At 45.4% G+C, this 16,456-nt stretch overlaps 1 protein-coding gene across 1 annotated transcript; it reads right to left on the bottom strand.

Moving 5' to 3' along the window:
* Positions 1-6,454: 6,454 nt before the first annotated feature.
* Positions 6,455-12,900, bottom strand: LOC110878551 (myosin-6-like). Its single transcript, XM_022126886.2, has 4 exons — positions 12,397-12,900; positions 12,024-12,314; positions 11,598-11,958; positions 6,455-6,684 (listed from the first exon to the last, which is right to left on the bottom strand). Exons 1-4 carry the CDS (start codon positions 12,814-12,816, stop codon positions 6,455-6,457), a joined length of 1,302 nt encoding a protein of 433 aa, XP_021982578.2. The 5' UTR covers positions 12,817-12,900.
* Positions 12,901-16,456: the final 3,556 nt, after the last annotated feature.

Raw genomic sequence — 16,456 nt, 5'->3', positions numbered from 1 at the left:
GGCAAGAATCCTATCCAAAATCGCGTTCCACATAAAAATGTTGCATTTAAGTGGGAGCCATCTACACCAATCCATCACATATAAATGACTCATGTCCACATTCAACGACATCAAGGCTTTAACCAAAGGCATCTAGAACATGCTTGAGCTATCCCCTTCCACTCCCAAGCATCCTTAGATCTGTTCCTCCCTCCCATCACCAAAACTTGGAAGCGTCTTTCCAATTCCTCCATTTCTTCATTAGTAGCCGGATTTCGATTCTAATCTCACTTCCATTCCATCCCACACGAGTTCCATCTAATTCTATCATTTATTTTACGCCTTTTGTTAAACTCTCCTTGAATGTAACTGTTCCCATCCATACATCAAGCCAAAAACAAATCTCATTTCCTTCTTTACCTTTCCGACAATAAGAGAAGGATGTTAATCTAGTAAAACAACATGGATACAAAGTGATGGATGTTGTTATTTAATTTTGGAGGTTAACACTAAATCAAACGGAGGTAAAAATATAAAAATACGCGGACATAAATACAATAAATCCATAACAGATGGATGCAAACGAAAAGGTAATTGGATCTTTTCACCTTCATTTAAACAGAGAAGTGATGTCAGCAAGGGAGAGGGACTAAGAGTATAGCAAAATGGAAACCACAAGGATTCAAGTATCTAACTTTTAAAAATAGGGTCTTAGGTTGATTCTGACAACATATCACAGGACACAAACTGCAGTAAACTATAATTTGTGTCCCTATGGTATGTTGTAATAGTCAACCTGAGTCCCTATTTTAAAAAAATTGATACTTGAGTCCCTGTGGTTTTCATTTCGCTACACTCAGAGTCCCTCAGGCCAATTGTCGTCAGTATATTCTTTTATGTGCCTGAGGAATATACCGTAGCAGGGGTAAAACCGTCTTTTCACATCCCAAGAACCCTAACCTGAACTTATACCCCCTTTTCACTGCCTTGTCAATTTGCAACCTCATCCTTTGTAACAACTCCCAAAAGACCCTAGGAATAACCATAATCGAAACCCCGGACCTACACGACGAAACCCAACGCATTAAACAAAGAAATAAAAAAACAGGACGCTCAAGAGCGTCGCGGGGGATACCCCTGATTCTCTCGCAACGTGCGGAAGGGGACTAAGACACATGGCACGGGCGAGCGACAAGTGGCAAGCCTATACGCGTGACGAAGCTGGCCTAGCCCTAGCTGGTAGCTCCCGCGTTGATACGTGGTCAAAAACCGGTGTTCATTTATGTTTAAGTTCATGTTTTTACTTAACTTTTAATCTCGAATAGCCTACTTTTAATGGGATTTGTGTTTTGCAGGTCTTACGGATTTTAAGGAACTAATCAGGAGCTTAACGGACCACCAGGACGCAAATCGGGTCAACCAGGATCAAGATATGCGAAAAACGGAGATCATGGGTTAAAGGTATCGTCGTCGACGCCATGGAGGGCCGTCGGCGACGCCTTCGAATACACACCGTCGCCAAACAAGTTCCGTAAACAGGTGAATAAAGCGTCGGGCGAAGTTGGAATTTCCATGCACCGTCGGCGACGGGCCCTTTGGCCATCGGCGACGGCAATTTTGTGGTGTCGCGAATTTTGAATTTCTTTTGATTTTGACGAATTAAAAGACATCTTTTGGCCATCAAACGGGGATTACACCTACTTTTGAGTTTTAAATCACCTCTTGGAGCCAAGAACTATCACCAATCCATCTCCAATCCTCTGAATCATCCATAATCAATCCGAATCATCGTCACTTTCATTCGCACAACCCTAATTCCACCAATCATCCACCCATTCATCACCATCACTTCACCCTAAACCCTAATCATCTTCTCCTTCATATTCAAAGCTTCAAGATGTTAATATTCAAGCTCTCAACATCCGGTGATCGCGTTCATGCTTCCATGAGCGGCTAATTCTCGAAGGTTTCACCCTGGTGTAGACTTTTGTAAATTCTCGAAGGTTTCACCCCAGTGTAGACTTTTGTAGGTTTAGGGTTATTATTTGTTTGATACTTGGTTTGTGACAATTTGAATTGCATTTGAAACATTGGATAATTGTCTTACGTTTGTATTGAATTTGCAAATTGTCGAATGAGTTATAGAATTTGACTTTGTTAAATGAATATGTGCATTTATGCCTTGTCTTGTGTTAGGATTTAATTATCCGAGGTAATGAAGTGCATTGTGGTCCGTCTTGAACGTCGATAGCAATTGGCACCTAAATCTTGTGATTGTAAAACCGTAAATGAACTAATTCATCTAACCTAAGCTAAAACATTTAGTAACCCTAGGTTTTGCAATTGTTGAACCGGGTGTGAACCTTGTTTTCTTATATTTTTTAAAACCAATCATTAAGTTTTTGTTTCGTTGTTTAAAATTTCCATTAGTTAAATAATCAAAATCAAATTGTCGGTTCATTCCGACCCATTTTCCAACAAACAGAGTTATAAAATTTATAGCAAGCTTCGTAATAAGTGACAAACCTTTTAAATCAATCAAATCCATTCGCAAACCACAAACTCTTCGTGGTTCGACCCCTTACTACCACTAACACATTGTTATGGGTAATTCGGGATTATAATCTTTGACCGGAGCGCGACATTCCAATCACGCATCATGCGGGGATGCCGTTGATCATGCCGCGACGCGCAGAGGAAGCCCAACTGGTCTATATAAGGGCAGCCATGGGACAAGTTTCAGTGCACCAATTCGATTTGAAAATCGACACTCTTTTTCCCTTATTCCGTCGTTCGAATACCCAAACCCCTAAACCTCGATCCTCTTTTCCGTAGGAAGTGTACTAACCCCTAATCACTGGTACGATACCTTATCGATTGATCTGAAACTAATCAATGGATGTCAAAGTGTTGCCTGAATAAGGCTATACTTTGTTAACTACGTTGAGGTTTTGATCTTGTGATTATTGTTAAAGTTTGAATTGGGTTAATACACTAATACGTGTTGCATTGTGTGTTTATTTAGGAACCCAGGACTTAAACCAGGAGGCGATAACTAAAAACCCTAATTCTGCAAAATGAGTCATTCTCGTTTTCTCAAATAATTTGCAAACCCTTAAATGTTTTCTAATTATTACTTATATTAAAGTGATTAAGTCTTTGTATTCTTACAGGAAAATTACTATCAGTATGTGGGGTTTTGTATACACTATTTGATGAGTTTCACTAGTTAAGAGAATGATCAACAGTGATGTTTTGGTCAAAAATTTGATCAAGGATAATGTAACCAAATCTGTAAAGTGAGGTAGAGTGCTTAAGTGATGAACAATGATAAAATGAGTATTAAACGAATATGGTAATCAAACACATAGATTCGTACGAGGAAAAGCTCTTGATCACTAGTAGATCGCCGGCATAAAAACCTCGGATAGTGAAAACTATCACTATCAACTATATTGCACAATTGAAAAGAGATTACAACTTCGGATATTGATCAAGTGTTTTACAACTGAAAGCTATGAGTGTTGTGAGAGTTCAGGTTCGTAGTGTATGCGGGAGAGTGTGTGTGTGTGTAATTGTGTAACCTAACACTTGATCAGCCCATTTTGAATAAGCCTAACAACTAAGTTCGAAAATCTTGGAAGACCACGTTCAAGCCCCATGACCGTTTGTGGAAATAGCACGTGCAGCATCTTGAACGAATTATTCCCGAGATTCCGGCTGAGACTTAGTTCACTTCATCAATAAACTGCACATGAATATTAGAAAACATCGTGAACAATTGTTAAAAATCACAAGTAATAATAAGGATCCTTGATCCTCTGAGTCCATGCACTATCTGATAAGGATAACTGATCTAGGCAACACCTCAGGATGTATGATCCATAATTATAAAAACCTATGCCCGATCCATAATTATAAAAACCTATGCCCTAACAAGTGATATGATCACAGTCACAAGAATTGCCGAGTGACAAATACCTTTGGGTAATAGTAAGATATAAACAAATGTAAAAACTCTTAATGTTATAATTATAAGAATGTGTCTTTTTATACAAATTGAATGAACTCACCAGTATTTTTCTTTTTCACTGATCAAATGTTTCTAAACGCGTTTCTGGTGATTTAAAATGAAAAGAAGGAAAAGTGATATGAGGCACCCAAGCTTAAATAAGTGGTTATGTAATCTGAATAAAACGTGTTTTGTAATTAAGGGTTTATCCCCGTAAAAATCCTTTATGTAAATATGGGTTTCATCCCATAGTTTATGAAATGAAAACTACAGTGTTTAAAGACTCTGATATTTTTCCTAACACCCGATCATGATAAAATTTCCGCTGCGATAATTTTTAATAAACACCGGTACCACTTGTATCTGCTCACAACTCCCGTCTAGGGTAGGGTCGAGGGTGTTACATCCATTCCCCTAAAAAATCACCATCCTCCCACCACCGCGCCGCCACCATCCCACCACCTGACCATCGTTTAAGAAACCTTGCTGCCACCGCCGACCATCCACCGTTCCACCACAAATCATCGTCGATCATCCACCATTCCCCGATCCGTTCACCCAACCAACACTGATCCATTCACCCACACAACACTGACTTCTTCACCCACACAACACCGATCGTCCAAATGTCGTTTTATGTGGAAGACTTTATCAACACACAAGGAGTTAGAGGTAAAAATCAGTTCAGTTTGTATAAGTAGTGTAGTTTACTTTTGTAGCTTCGACACAATAGTGTAGTTTCATGATTGAATTTGAACAATTTGTAGTTGGCATTAGGGTCAACGGTACCATAACCCATATGGTGTTGCAGCTAAATGTGGTTCTTAGGTTCTGGAACAACTTGAACCTGGAACTGCGATTTGAATGTGGCTCACCATATAGAAGTGAAGACATGATCGAGTATGAGGATGGACCACCTTTTCTTGTATGATAATGATAACTAATTATGTTAACACTAATTATTTTTTTGATGATCTAGGTCATAGTTGTAACACTAGATCATAGTTGTTAATTATGCCTAACTAGTATTAAGCACCCCCCCTTCGCGGGTTGTGGCGGGGCCGCCAACGCTGAACTTGCGGCCTGTTAATGCGAATAACTTATACCGAAACGTGAAATATAGAAAAGAATGACTAAGTTGATATAGGACTTGCGCGTTGCGATGAACATATCAAACGGGAAATACAGATGACGTAAAAACGTTGATCCACACACACGTTGCGCCGTGTTAATTCACAAAATTCAGAACGAAACGGAACGTAAAATGAAAAATTGAGTAAGATGAAAAGTATAGGAGACCAAAGTTGAAAGTAGAAAAGTTGTGAGGTTAAATTGCAAAAGATGAAAGTTTTGGTGATATAAGTCAAAAAACAAATAGTTTCGGGTTAAAAGTGAAAAATCATTTTTTTAAAACATCCCAAAGCATGAGGTACACACCTCTATGCACACAAATGTTGTAAATTAAGGGTATATAAATTATGTTACCACTAAGTAGTTAATGAGGTAGTGGTGGAGTGGCTGAGGAAAAACTTGGTATTCCTTGTGACCCGGGTTCGACTCCCACTCTCCCCATTATTTTCTGCAGCATCCAGGTGAATGGTGAATACAGGTGGCGCCGGTTCGTCTTGGATGGAAGGCGAGGTTTTGCCGATTATTCCACTGTCGTGCCTTCGGGCGGATGGAGGTCGGGTTTCCGCGCATCTGGAAGAGCCAAGGGGCTGGCGGCGATCGAGTAGTCGACCTTGGCCACAACGCCCGATGTCACGGTGGTTGACACATCGTTCCTTGCCGTTCAAAAAAAAAAACGTTACCACTAAGTAGTTTTTTAATGATCTAGGTCTCTTGTAGACCTAGATAATAGTCGTTAACACTACATCATAGTTGTTAAAAACAACTATTGTTTTGATAGTTGTTAACAACAACTATTATTTTGATGATTATAGTCTTTAGTTGATCATTTGGTTGAAATACATTAATGTGTTACGTGCCCGGGTCCCAGTAGGTGCCAAGTTGAGATCGTGCAACCATGGGAAGAGTTCATGCAACGCAAAGTTATTTTAATTGTTTTCTTATTTTAGTTTAAATGTCTAATTTAACATGTGGTCAAATAATGGGAAATAGTAGGGATGCTCATGATCTCAAGTTAGTCATAGTTTTAGGAGTTTGTTGGTTGAGTGGTTACGTATTCTCGTGTTCCTTAAAAGGAGGCTTTTGTTTATTGGAGGAATCATGAATGAAAATTATTAAAAATTAGTCTATATCTCTCTAAATTTCTTTCTGGTGTTATCATCTATTTCTTTTGATTCAAGTTTGATACTTATTAGTGGTATCAGAGCCGTCGTGACCCCCCCGGACCATGGTTGCTCACACTCTATCCGAAACCGAGTTCTACCAATGGATGAACGAATTCCTTGCAAAGCTCGAGTCTCAGTTGCAAACCCTTCTCCACGAGTTCCGATCGATTCAAACCGCATGGGAAGCCCCCCAAACCCATATCCAATCACCAACCGATTTCTTTTCTGAACCATTACCTGCATCAACAGCCGCAAAATCCACCCATTCCGCCCCACCACCGGCTTCCGCCACAACAGCACCACCGAAACAAGCATCATCCACCACAACAACTACTCCCGTACCGGTTCCTAAATCTGTACCTGTTGCTATACGGTCACCAACTTCAAGAAGGCTATACGCTGTGATAGCCTCATTAGAACCATCACAGGCAAAGATGGGATGCCAAAAGAGTGGGATAAACTGATGGAAGCAGCAAAGATCGTCGCGCAAACCGAGGAGTCCCTTGCTGGTGGAAAGGGTTATTACTCCGAAGATCGATTCTCAAGAGCAAACGAGAGGCCGCGCGACAACAACAACAAGCGCAACAAGTACAAGAGTCATGACTGGAAGTCTGAGAGACCCAGAGGCCGCGACGACAGGCCACGTTACAGAGAAGATGCGCGAGATACGATTGACCTAATCGGTTACAAGAAAGCAGTCAGAGACGACAACCGTGACAAACACTGGACTCCGCTCACAAAAACTCCAAAGGAGGTATTGATGACGGAGAATGTCGATTTCAAGGCGCCAAGGCCGATGACAAACAAGAAAGGGCAAGACCCTAACTTATACTGCGATTTTCACAAAGACTCGGGGCATTTGACCGATGACTGCTACAGTTTGCGCCAGGAAATCGAAAGAGCGCTCAAAAGCGGCAAGCTAAGCCATTTAGTGAAGAATGTGCGCAAGGACACCCGTCAGCTCCAGCGTCACGATGAAGGCAGCCACAAAAAGGTGAGACGGCTAGAGACTCACATGGTCAACGGACCAAGATACACCGCGAGAGAAAAAGGCAAACGGCCCTATGAGCCTTCTTGGCAAGAACAGCAAGTCATATTCCCAGTAGTGCGCGGCGGTCCTCGCGCTACACGACCCGTCGTCATTACTGGTATAATTGGTCACTATGAAACAGAGTACATCTTCGTCGACCCAGGAAGCACAGCCGACATCATCTACGAACAATGTTTCAATCAATTCGATGAAGAAGACAAAGCGAGACTCGAGCCAGTTGATTATCCTTTGTCCGGCTTTTGCAACGAAATGGTCTTCCCTCTCGGCCAAATCAGTTTCCCTGTCACACTCTCTGACGGGAAACATTCAAGAACAACAAATGTGAACTTTATGGTAATGCCAGTGAAATCAAGGCATGATGTGCTTCTTGGAAGGGAAACACAAGGCGAACTAAACATGGTGACTTCAACACCTCATTCTGCCATAGGTTTTCCTACCAAGACAGGCGTCGCAATCATATACGCCAAGAAAGAAGTGATGTCAACTGAAGAGCTGCGCCCAACAAAAGTGGCGAAGGTCTCTACGACCGAGCCAGAAAAATGGGTCCTAAACCGCAAGTACCCAGAGCAGACAGTGACAATTGGCCACGCCATTTCGTCAGACATCAGAAAACATTTAAAGCAACTGCTGTTCCGCAACATGGATATTTTTGCCTGGACCCCGTCAGACATGACCGGCGTCCCGCGCAACATAGCTGAGCATTGCTTAAACACGTACCCTTCTGTAGAACCAAAAGCCCAGCGAAGGCGCAGCCTAGGCGCGGATAAGACAAAAGCGATGAATGAGCAAGTTTGTGAGTTGCTCAAGGCTGGAATCCTGAGAGAGGTAAGATACCAAAGCTGGGTCGCGAACCCTGTGATGGTAGAAAAATCAAATGGCGGATGGCGCATGTGCGTAGATTACACTGATCTCAACAAGGCGTGCCCAAAGGATTGCTATTCCTTGCCTGAGATCGATAAAAAAATTGATTCTCTCGCGCCATACCGATGGAAGTGCTTTCTGGATTGCTATAAAGGATACCATCAAGTGCAGATGAAGCTAGAAGATGAAGACAAGACAGCCTTCAGGACTGATCTTGGAATATTCTGCTACACCAAAATGCCTTTTGGTTTAAAAAATGCAGGCGCGACTTATCAACGCTTGATGGACAAAACCTTCGCAGGTGACATCGGAAAGCACATTGAGGTTTATATCGATGATCTAGTGGTGAAAAGTCCCGAGGAGGACCAAATGTTAAAAGACATCGAAAAAACGTTCAACTCATTGCGCAGCGTAAATATGAAGCTAAATCCAGCCAAGTGTTCCTTTGGCATGGAAGAAGGGAAGTTTCTGGGCTTCATTGTCACAAACGGCGGTTTCAAGGTGAACCCCGAGAAGGTCCAAGCTATAGAACGAATGCCTTCACCAAGAAACATCAAGGAAATGCAACGACTAGCCGGCCGGCTGGCCGCGCTAAATCGTTTTCTCTCCAATCACGCCGCAAAGTCGTATCCCTTCATTAGCACGTTGCGCAATTGCGTAAAGAAGCAAGAGTTCAAATGGACCCCGGAAGCCGAAACAGCTTTTCAACAAATGAAAGCGTGTCTGATCGAACTCCCTACGCTGACGGCACCGTTTGAAAAAGAGCCCCTTGTGCTGTACTTGTCCTCCTCGGATAAGGCAGTAGGGTCAGTATTGTTGGTAGACAGGAATGGCGTGCAAACCCCGATCTATTACGTCAGCAGGGTACTCACAGACCCGGAAACAAGATATTCCACAATGGAAAAGCTGGTTCTTGCACTACTACACGCCTCCCGAAGATTGCGCCGATACTTCACAGGCCATGTGATAACTGTGCTTACCAACTTCCACATTGGCACTATACTTCAGAAGCCTGAGACATCAGGCAGGTTGGCGAAATGGGCCATTGAACTGGGCGGCCATAACATCTTGTATAGGCCGCGCCCAGCCATTAAGGGGCAGGTCCTCGCCGACTTCATCACGGAAGTGCCGGCTGATAAAATCAAAGAATGCGAGATGATAGAGACGCCCAAGGAAAACACAGCAGAAGAAACTTGGATGCTTTACACTGACGGGGCATCAAATGAAGATGGCGCGGGAGCAGGTTTACGTCTAGTAAGCCCAGAAAAGCACGAGTTTACTTACGCCATTAAGCTCGACTTCAAAAACACCAACAATGAAGCTGAGTACGAGGCTTTTCTGGCAGGCTTACGCCTCGCCATCAAGATGGGAGCAAAAAACTTGCGCGCACATGTGGATTCACTCCTGATAGCCAGTCAAGTAAACGGCATATACGACGCGAAGGGTGAAGTCATGGCTTTGTATCTGGAACAAGCGAAAGAACTGCTCCAACAATTCAAAACCCACGAAGTCATACATATAAATCGCTCAGAAAACAAGCCCGCAGATGCCCTGAGCAAGCTCGCCTCGACTTCCTTTCAACATCTCGCCAAGGATGTAAGGATAGAGGTACTCAAGAACCCATCGGTTTTATTGCGCCAAGTTAACGTAATCGAAACAGGGCAGACATCATGGATGACCCCCATCATCCAATACTTGCAAGAGGGGGTGCTTCCCGAGAACAAAGCGGAAGCAAGAAAGATCCAAAACAAAGCACTACAGTACGAAATGAACAGCGGTATCTTATACCGAAAATCCTTCCTGGGACCACTACTGCGCTGTGTGGACCCCCAGGACGCGAATTATTTGATAAGGGAAATCCATGAAGGGATTTGCGGCATCCACTCCGGACCAAGGATGGTTGTCGCGAAGATCATGAGCGCCGGTTACTACTGGCCTGGTATGCATGTTGACGCAATGAAAGAGATCCGCAAGTGTGACTCTTGCCAGAGACACTCTCCAAAAACACTGCGTCCTAAAAACGATCTCATTCCCGTGTCCACCGCATGGCCCTTCCAACAATGGGGAATTGACATGGTGGGACCTTTCCCGGATGCCCCCGGCGCCGTGAAGTTCATTATAGTAGCTGTCGACTACTTCACGAAGTGGGTAGAAGCCAAAGCCCTTGCATCCACCACGGCTATGATTGTGCGCAAGTTCATATGGGAGCACATCATATGCAGATTCGGCCTCCCGCTCAAGATCGTGACAGACAACGGCACCAACTTTGCTTCAGACGATCTTAAGAACTGGATGAAGGAGATGAACATTGAACACACTTTCACCTCCGTTGCGCACCCACAAGGCAACGGACAAGTGGAAAGTGTGAACAAATGCATCGTCGAAGGGATAAAGGCCAGATTAGGAACAAGGCGGCGCGGATGGGTCGATGAGCTCCCAAGCATTTTATGGGCTCATCGGACCATGCCAAAGACGAGTACCGGCGAGACCCCTTTCAGCCTGGTCTATGGCTCAGAGGCGGTAATCCCGGCGGAGATTGGCTTGCCCTCGCCGCGAATGACCACGGTCAACACGGTTGACAATGAAGCGGAAAGGCGTCTAGACTTAGACTTGTTAGAAGAACGACGCGAAATCGCAAGAATCAGAGAGGCCAAATACAAAACCCAGCTGGAAAGGTACTACAACACAAGGGTTCGCATTTGTACCTTCAATCCAGGGGAGTACGTCTTTCGCGACAACGAAGCGTCAAATGCGGAACGCCCAGGGAAATTGGCACCTAAATGGGAAGGCCCATATCTGATTCATGAGGTCCTAGGCAAAGGGGCCTACAAATTGCGCACCTTAGATGGCCACATCTTACCAAGAACTTGGAATGCGCAACAATTGCGCAAATGCTATATGTAACCTTTTCGGCCTCGCGCCATTTTTCAATTTCGCCACGCCGGCTACGAGCCATTGGCAAATATGTATGAAGGCCTAAGAGCCAACTTCTGATTTGAATGAAAACATACGACATGTTCTATTACATTGTTTTTTCGTTACAAATGCATGTTAAACTTCTGATTAGCGCGAAAACACTCCAGCATTTTGAGATGGTTCAAACCACCTCCAAGGTCCTCCGCAAACAAAGCGCGAGACCGGGTGGCCACCTTATACTTAGATAACGCTTCCATTTATTCGAGCTAATTTAGCATAAGTTTTTATAACAATGCAGTAATTGCAACAGAAAAAGACAAAAGGTTCCATTAACATCTTGCGCAACTACGCAGCATCATACATAAGACTATCAAGGAAATTACAAAGGCACAAGTGCCTACCAACTAACTACTCAACAAACTCTCCTACTCTTCGCGACGATCATCACCATCATCTCCGTCGTCTTCACCATCATCATCGTTGCCATCATCATCACCATCACCGCCATCATCACCAGCTGGCTCTTCGTCGGACAACTCGACGGTGACCGGTGGGTCGAGGATTGCCTTAAGACGCTGGCACCAGTCGTCTTTCTTTAACGATTCAACAACCAACTCCATGATAGGCAAGGAGAGGTTGTCATAGGAATTTTCAGCACTTGCCAGCGCAGCATCGGCACGATCTGTTACTGAGCAGTGGCTTGTGTCAAATTCTTGCCCAAGCATTTGCTCAACATGATCAGCACACTCCAGGTAACCTCCTCGATGACCCACCGCACGCGCCGCATCTGTCAGAGCCGCCACAGCGCGATCTAGCTCGTTCGCATTCAAGATGGAGTTGGCAACCTTCAACAAAAGATAAGCATTAAAGAAAAAACTCTTAACTTAAGAAAAAAGCACAAGGCACTTACCATCACTACTCCACGAGTGCGCATCCACTCCGCTTCTGAGACAAGTGTATCGACGATACCTTGAGCCTCAGAGTAGTTGGTTTGAGCCACATTCAGCGCGGCAGTGCTCACAGCACGCGCCTCCTCAGCATCAGCAGCCTTGACCTTCTCAGCCTCAAGGTCAATCTCCAAAGACTCGCATCTGTCGATTTGCTCATTCAAGCGACGCTTGAGTTCCGCTATCTCAACGTCCTTGGCATGGAGATCCTTGTCCTTGTTAGACAATTGCACCTTGGCTTCAGTCAGCTCAACCTAAAAATTGACAAACACCTTGAGAATTGACTTAGAGAAATCTCGTAAACAAAAAGGAAGAGCGGGAATCAGTAGAACTAACCTCCATCTGCTGCTTGGCAGTTTTTTCACCCTGCGCTTCCTCCACCTTTGAGGTCAAGTCCGCAACTGTAGCCTCAAGACCAACGATCTTCTGTCGTAGAGCATAAGTACGCTCGTTGTCTTGGGCGCATATACGTTTGAACTCGGCCTTCTCCTTGGCCAGTTGCTCCTCAGCATTGTGGAGTTTTTTCTGCAGCCCCTCGCGGCCCCACTCCTCCGCCTTCTTGTCAGCCTCAAACTTGGCTCTTTCTTCGTCGAGCGCAGCTTTCGACTTCTCAAACTCCGCAATTCGCTTCAGAGTACGCTCGCGGTAACCCTCCCAATCGGCACGTTCTCTGACCATCGTCCGCCATTCGCGAACGATCTGATGGTTGGCAGAGCGGGCATTGGCCTCCCCAAGAATATAAGTACGATATAACATCTCATGGGTTTTTGCCCTTTGCCGATTAACCTCACCAGGGGGGAAGGAATTCAAAAACCATTCACGCGAAGCGCTAAACTCAGCAAATGTATCCTTCTGTTTTAAGCTCCAGGGGCTTGATGGAGGGCATCACCGCGCTCTTCTTCAGTATATGTCTTGTAGTAGATATCTCCAACGGTATCTTTCGCCCCTACCACAGTGGGGTTATAACCCCCAGCTCCACCAGAGCTCGCGCCGCTAGAAGAGTAGCGGCCGGACCCTTTCGAAATATTAACAGGGCCGGTGCTGGCTGGCCTGGTGACCTCAGGACCTGGAGACTTCAAAGGCTGATCCATAGCCTTTTTCGCCGCCATCTCCTTCTCCAAGGCCTGCTTCTTAGCCACCTCAGCCAGCCTCTCCTGCTCCGCCCTACGCTTCCTATCTTCCTCCTCCTTTTTCTTCTTCTCCTCCTCCTCTCTTTTCTTCTTCTCCTCCTCCTCTCTTTTCTCTCTCTCCTCTACCTCCTTCTTCTTCTTCTCCTCAGCAATCTTCTTCTCTTCTTCTTTCTTACGCGCCTGCTCCACCTTTCGCTGCGCTTCAGCCGCCTTCGCGGCGTCCTGAGCTGCAGCGTCAGTGGACCTGACGGTTATCTTGGGCCTTTTTGCCCCCGCCTCAACGAATGTAACCGCCTTTTCAGGGGTCTTCTTCTTGATCTCTACAAAACAAGGCAAGTATAAGCAAAGAAGTTTTTTAGAAAAGAAGAGAAGAAAAGAACATACCAGGAGAAAATTGATACAACGAGCGCAGCCTGCTCGTCTTCCCTATCGCAGGGATCACAACAGATTGAGGCGCGGAGGCCACACCAGTTGTAGCCTCGCTCCTACCCCTCTTTCGCCCAATAAGTCGAGCACCAGCATCTTCCTCCTCTTCTATATCTTCGGGAAAACTGGGGGTCGCGCCAGCATCGGGGTAACGAGAGCCCGCGCTCCCAGAACTCTTTGACCCACCAGCACCAGCTTTTCCCTTGACTACATGAGATAAACCTTCATATGAGTCACTGATGATCACATAATCATCCAAGTCACGTTGACGAAGGCGAAGAGTACCTTTGCCAGCAGCAGCTGTTGCGCGACTAGGGCCAGTGCCCTTGCTGGTCACCTCCGGCTCCGCTTTCTTCTTCTTCTTCACCGGTTTCTTCTTTTTCTCCTCTGGGTCAATCCCCAGGTCGCGCAACACACCTGCAAATATTTTAGACCAAGAGCTTAGCTCGCCGTTGGAAGATCCTACGGACTCCTCGCTGGAAAGATAGAAAGTTTCTTTCCCAGCGAGAGTCACAGAGCGCAATGGACGAGGTTTTGGGTATTGCGCACCTTCTGTAGCAGTCGGCGGCGAAGCAAAGGCATCAGCAGCTGGAAACATGAAGTTTCCTTTAATCTGGTCATACCAGCTCTCTTCATCATCGCGCACAGCGCGAACACCCATGGAGCCACCAAAGGTAGTGAAGGCAGCTTGGTAGAGTTGCACTTCTATAAATAAAAAAGGGTAAGAAACATTTGCAGCAAATTCACTTGGAAAGAGAACAAACAAACGACTAACCTTGATCGCCAAGCTTTAAAACGGGAACTTCCCTACTGCTAGGTGACCACCGGTCACTCATCTTTGCTGCAACTAGAACATTTTCCCCAAACACCCGGTTAGGGGTTGAGGTCAGCTGTTGGTACCACAAAGCCGTCTTCGGGATCGGCAGATCTTCCTTGGGTATGGCCTCAGTCCATTCCCTAAAGGTCATAGCGACCGGCACGACTTCTTCCCTGATGAAGAAGAACTTGGGTTTCCAGTCATGGAAACTCTTTGGTGGATTCAACAAGATCTTCTTCGCCGCACCTCGGCTTGCAAACGAAAAGAACCCCATCGTCCTTTGGAGCTGATAGAATGATCGAAACTTGTCGACAGTTGGCTCGATGCCATGAGACTGGCATAAGAACTCGAAGTGTCTCACCCTCACCATCCCAGGTGGACTCATCTGAGATATGTGGAACTGGTAGTAAGAAAGGATGCTACCCAGAAAATTGGTCGCCGGCAGCCGGAAGTTACCCTGAAGAAAGAAATCTTCATAAAGGGTAATATAGCCGGGTGGGGCATCAGCCGCGGTTTGGCCCTGAGCCGGATACCGGGCATCCCACTCCGGTGGAAACCTAAAACTTCGAACAATCTGTTCGAAGAGACCTAAATCCCACCTGAGGACAGGAACTGGTCCCTCTTCACTAACAGGAGCCTCTTGATGTTCTTCACTCATATTCGTAAGAAAATCTGGAAAAAGGCTCGAAGAAGGTTTGAAGATTTGAAGAAATCTTGAAGAAAATGAAGAACACTTTGAAGATTCAAAGAGTTTTGAGAGGAAATTGGAGAAGAAACGAAGAGAAAGTGAATCTCTCACTCTTCTCTTCGGATATTTATACCCATCGCATTTAATGCGATGGGTAACCGTGCCGCACTAGCCGCAAGGGCAACCAACGAGAGGTTGCCACGTCGAGCGGGAAAACAGGGACGACGGTTACCACGCGCGCGTGGCACCCACTCTCCTGACATGAAGTGCAACCGCCGCAGGCGGCATGATGACACCCGTGCCAGGGGTCAACTCAAACGTCGCCCTCAGCGACTTATCTCACCAACCTGTCAGAGGTTCAAATTTCAAAGTTTCCCGCCATAAAACGTGCAAGTAACTTCATGCAGAAGTCACAAGAGTCGCACCAGATATACGTAAACTACTAATACCTCGCGCGATTAAAAGGACAAACAAGATATCACTCGACACCTGCCTAGTACCTGCGCATCGAAAACAACAGTTTTCTACATGCGCCTTACAAGTCAAGACCAAAAGGACAACTTCCCCTTCTCTTATTTTTATCAAGTCCAGAGCTCCAACCACTTGCGTTGCGCATGGTGCAGCACTGGACTGGGGGGACTTGAAGGGGTATGGTCCCAAAAAGTCGCGCAAACCTCATAACAGGTTGCACGTGAGACCATACTCCTTAGCATAACAGCTTGATAATAACAACCTCGCGCAGCTTACGTCACATTATGACTTACCCCCGCGCGAGGAAGAGCACATAATAAAGTCAGATAGCAACACTTAGCATAAAAACAATGGTATAGGTGAGCACACTAGCCCCGCGCGGGTTAGTTGCCACCAAACAAAATCCTCTCCATAAGAAGACGCGCTGTTACCTACAGAGGTACACAGGGTACAAGTGGCAGTAAAAAGAGCCAATGAACGTCCAGCAGGCTCTGTTCCATCGTGCGCCACGATCTTCTGACGATAAGTACACAAGGACGCCTACATGGCACCAATCAAGAGACGGGGACAACTGCCCCACGATCTCCACTTGTCTGCTGATGACAGAAGGGACAACAAGGCCGACAACAATGACACGTGGCTCCAATCAAGGTGCGCCAGCACCGACGAGCATCTAGAAGCCACTAAGCAGTCGAGGCCAGCGAGGCAAAGAGCATATTCGTTGTTGTCCGTTTCTGGCCCAAGGCCCATCAGCCCACAACCTCTTACACCACTCTGGCTATAAATAGAGAACTTCATTCCTCAGGTTATTCATTCTATTCTCTCGGCTCTTACTCTTAGCTACTTAATTACTCTCAAAGCAGT

Source organism: Helianthus annuus, chromosome 1 (assembly GCF_002127325.2).
Source record: "Helianthus annuus cultivar XRQ/B chromosome 1, HanXRQr2.0-SUNRISE, whole genome shotgun sequence".
Classification (NCBI taxonomy): Eukaryota; Viridiplantae; Streptophyta; class Magnoliopsida; order Asterales; family Asteraceae; genus Helianthus; species Helianthus annuus.
The sequence above is the reverse complement of the archived record's forward strand: the minus strand, read 5'-3'. Positions and strand labels throughout refer to the sequence as shown.

What these genes read in the sequence shown, in the direction of transcription:
- LOC110878551 (XM_022126886.2), bottom strand. Translation starts at nt 12,816, where the DNA reads ATGTTATATCGTACTTATATTCTTGGGGAGGCCAATGCCCGCTCTGCC. An exon ending in GCACTCGTGGAGTAGTGATG is followed by an intron (nt 11,959 to 12,023) that starts GTAAGTGCCTTG and finishes CTTTTGTTGAAG; the next exon opens with GTTGCCAACTCCATCTTGAA. An exon ending in CGGTGATGGTGATGATGATG is followed by an intron (nt 6,685 to 11,597) that starts GCAACGATGATG and finishes AGGCTATCACAG; the next exon opens with CGTATAGCCTTCTTGAAGTT.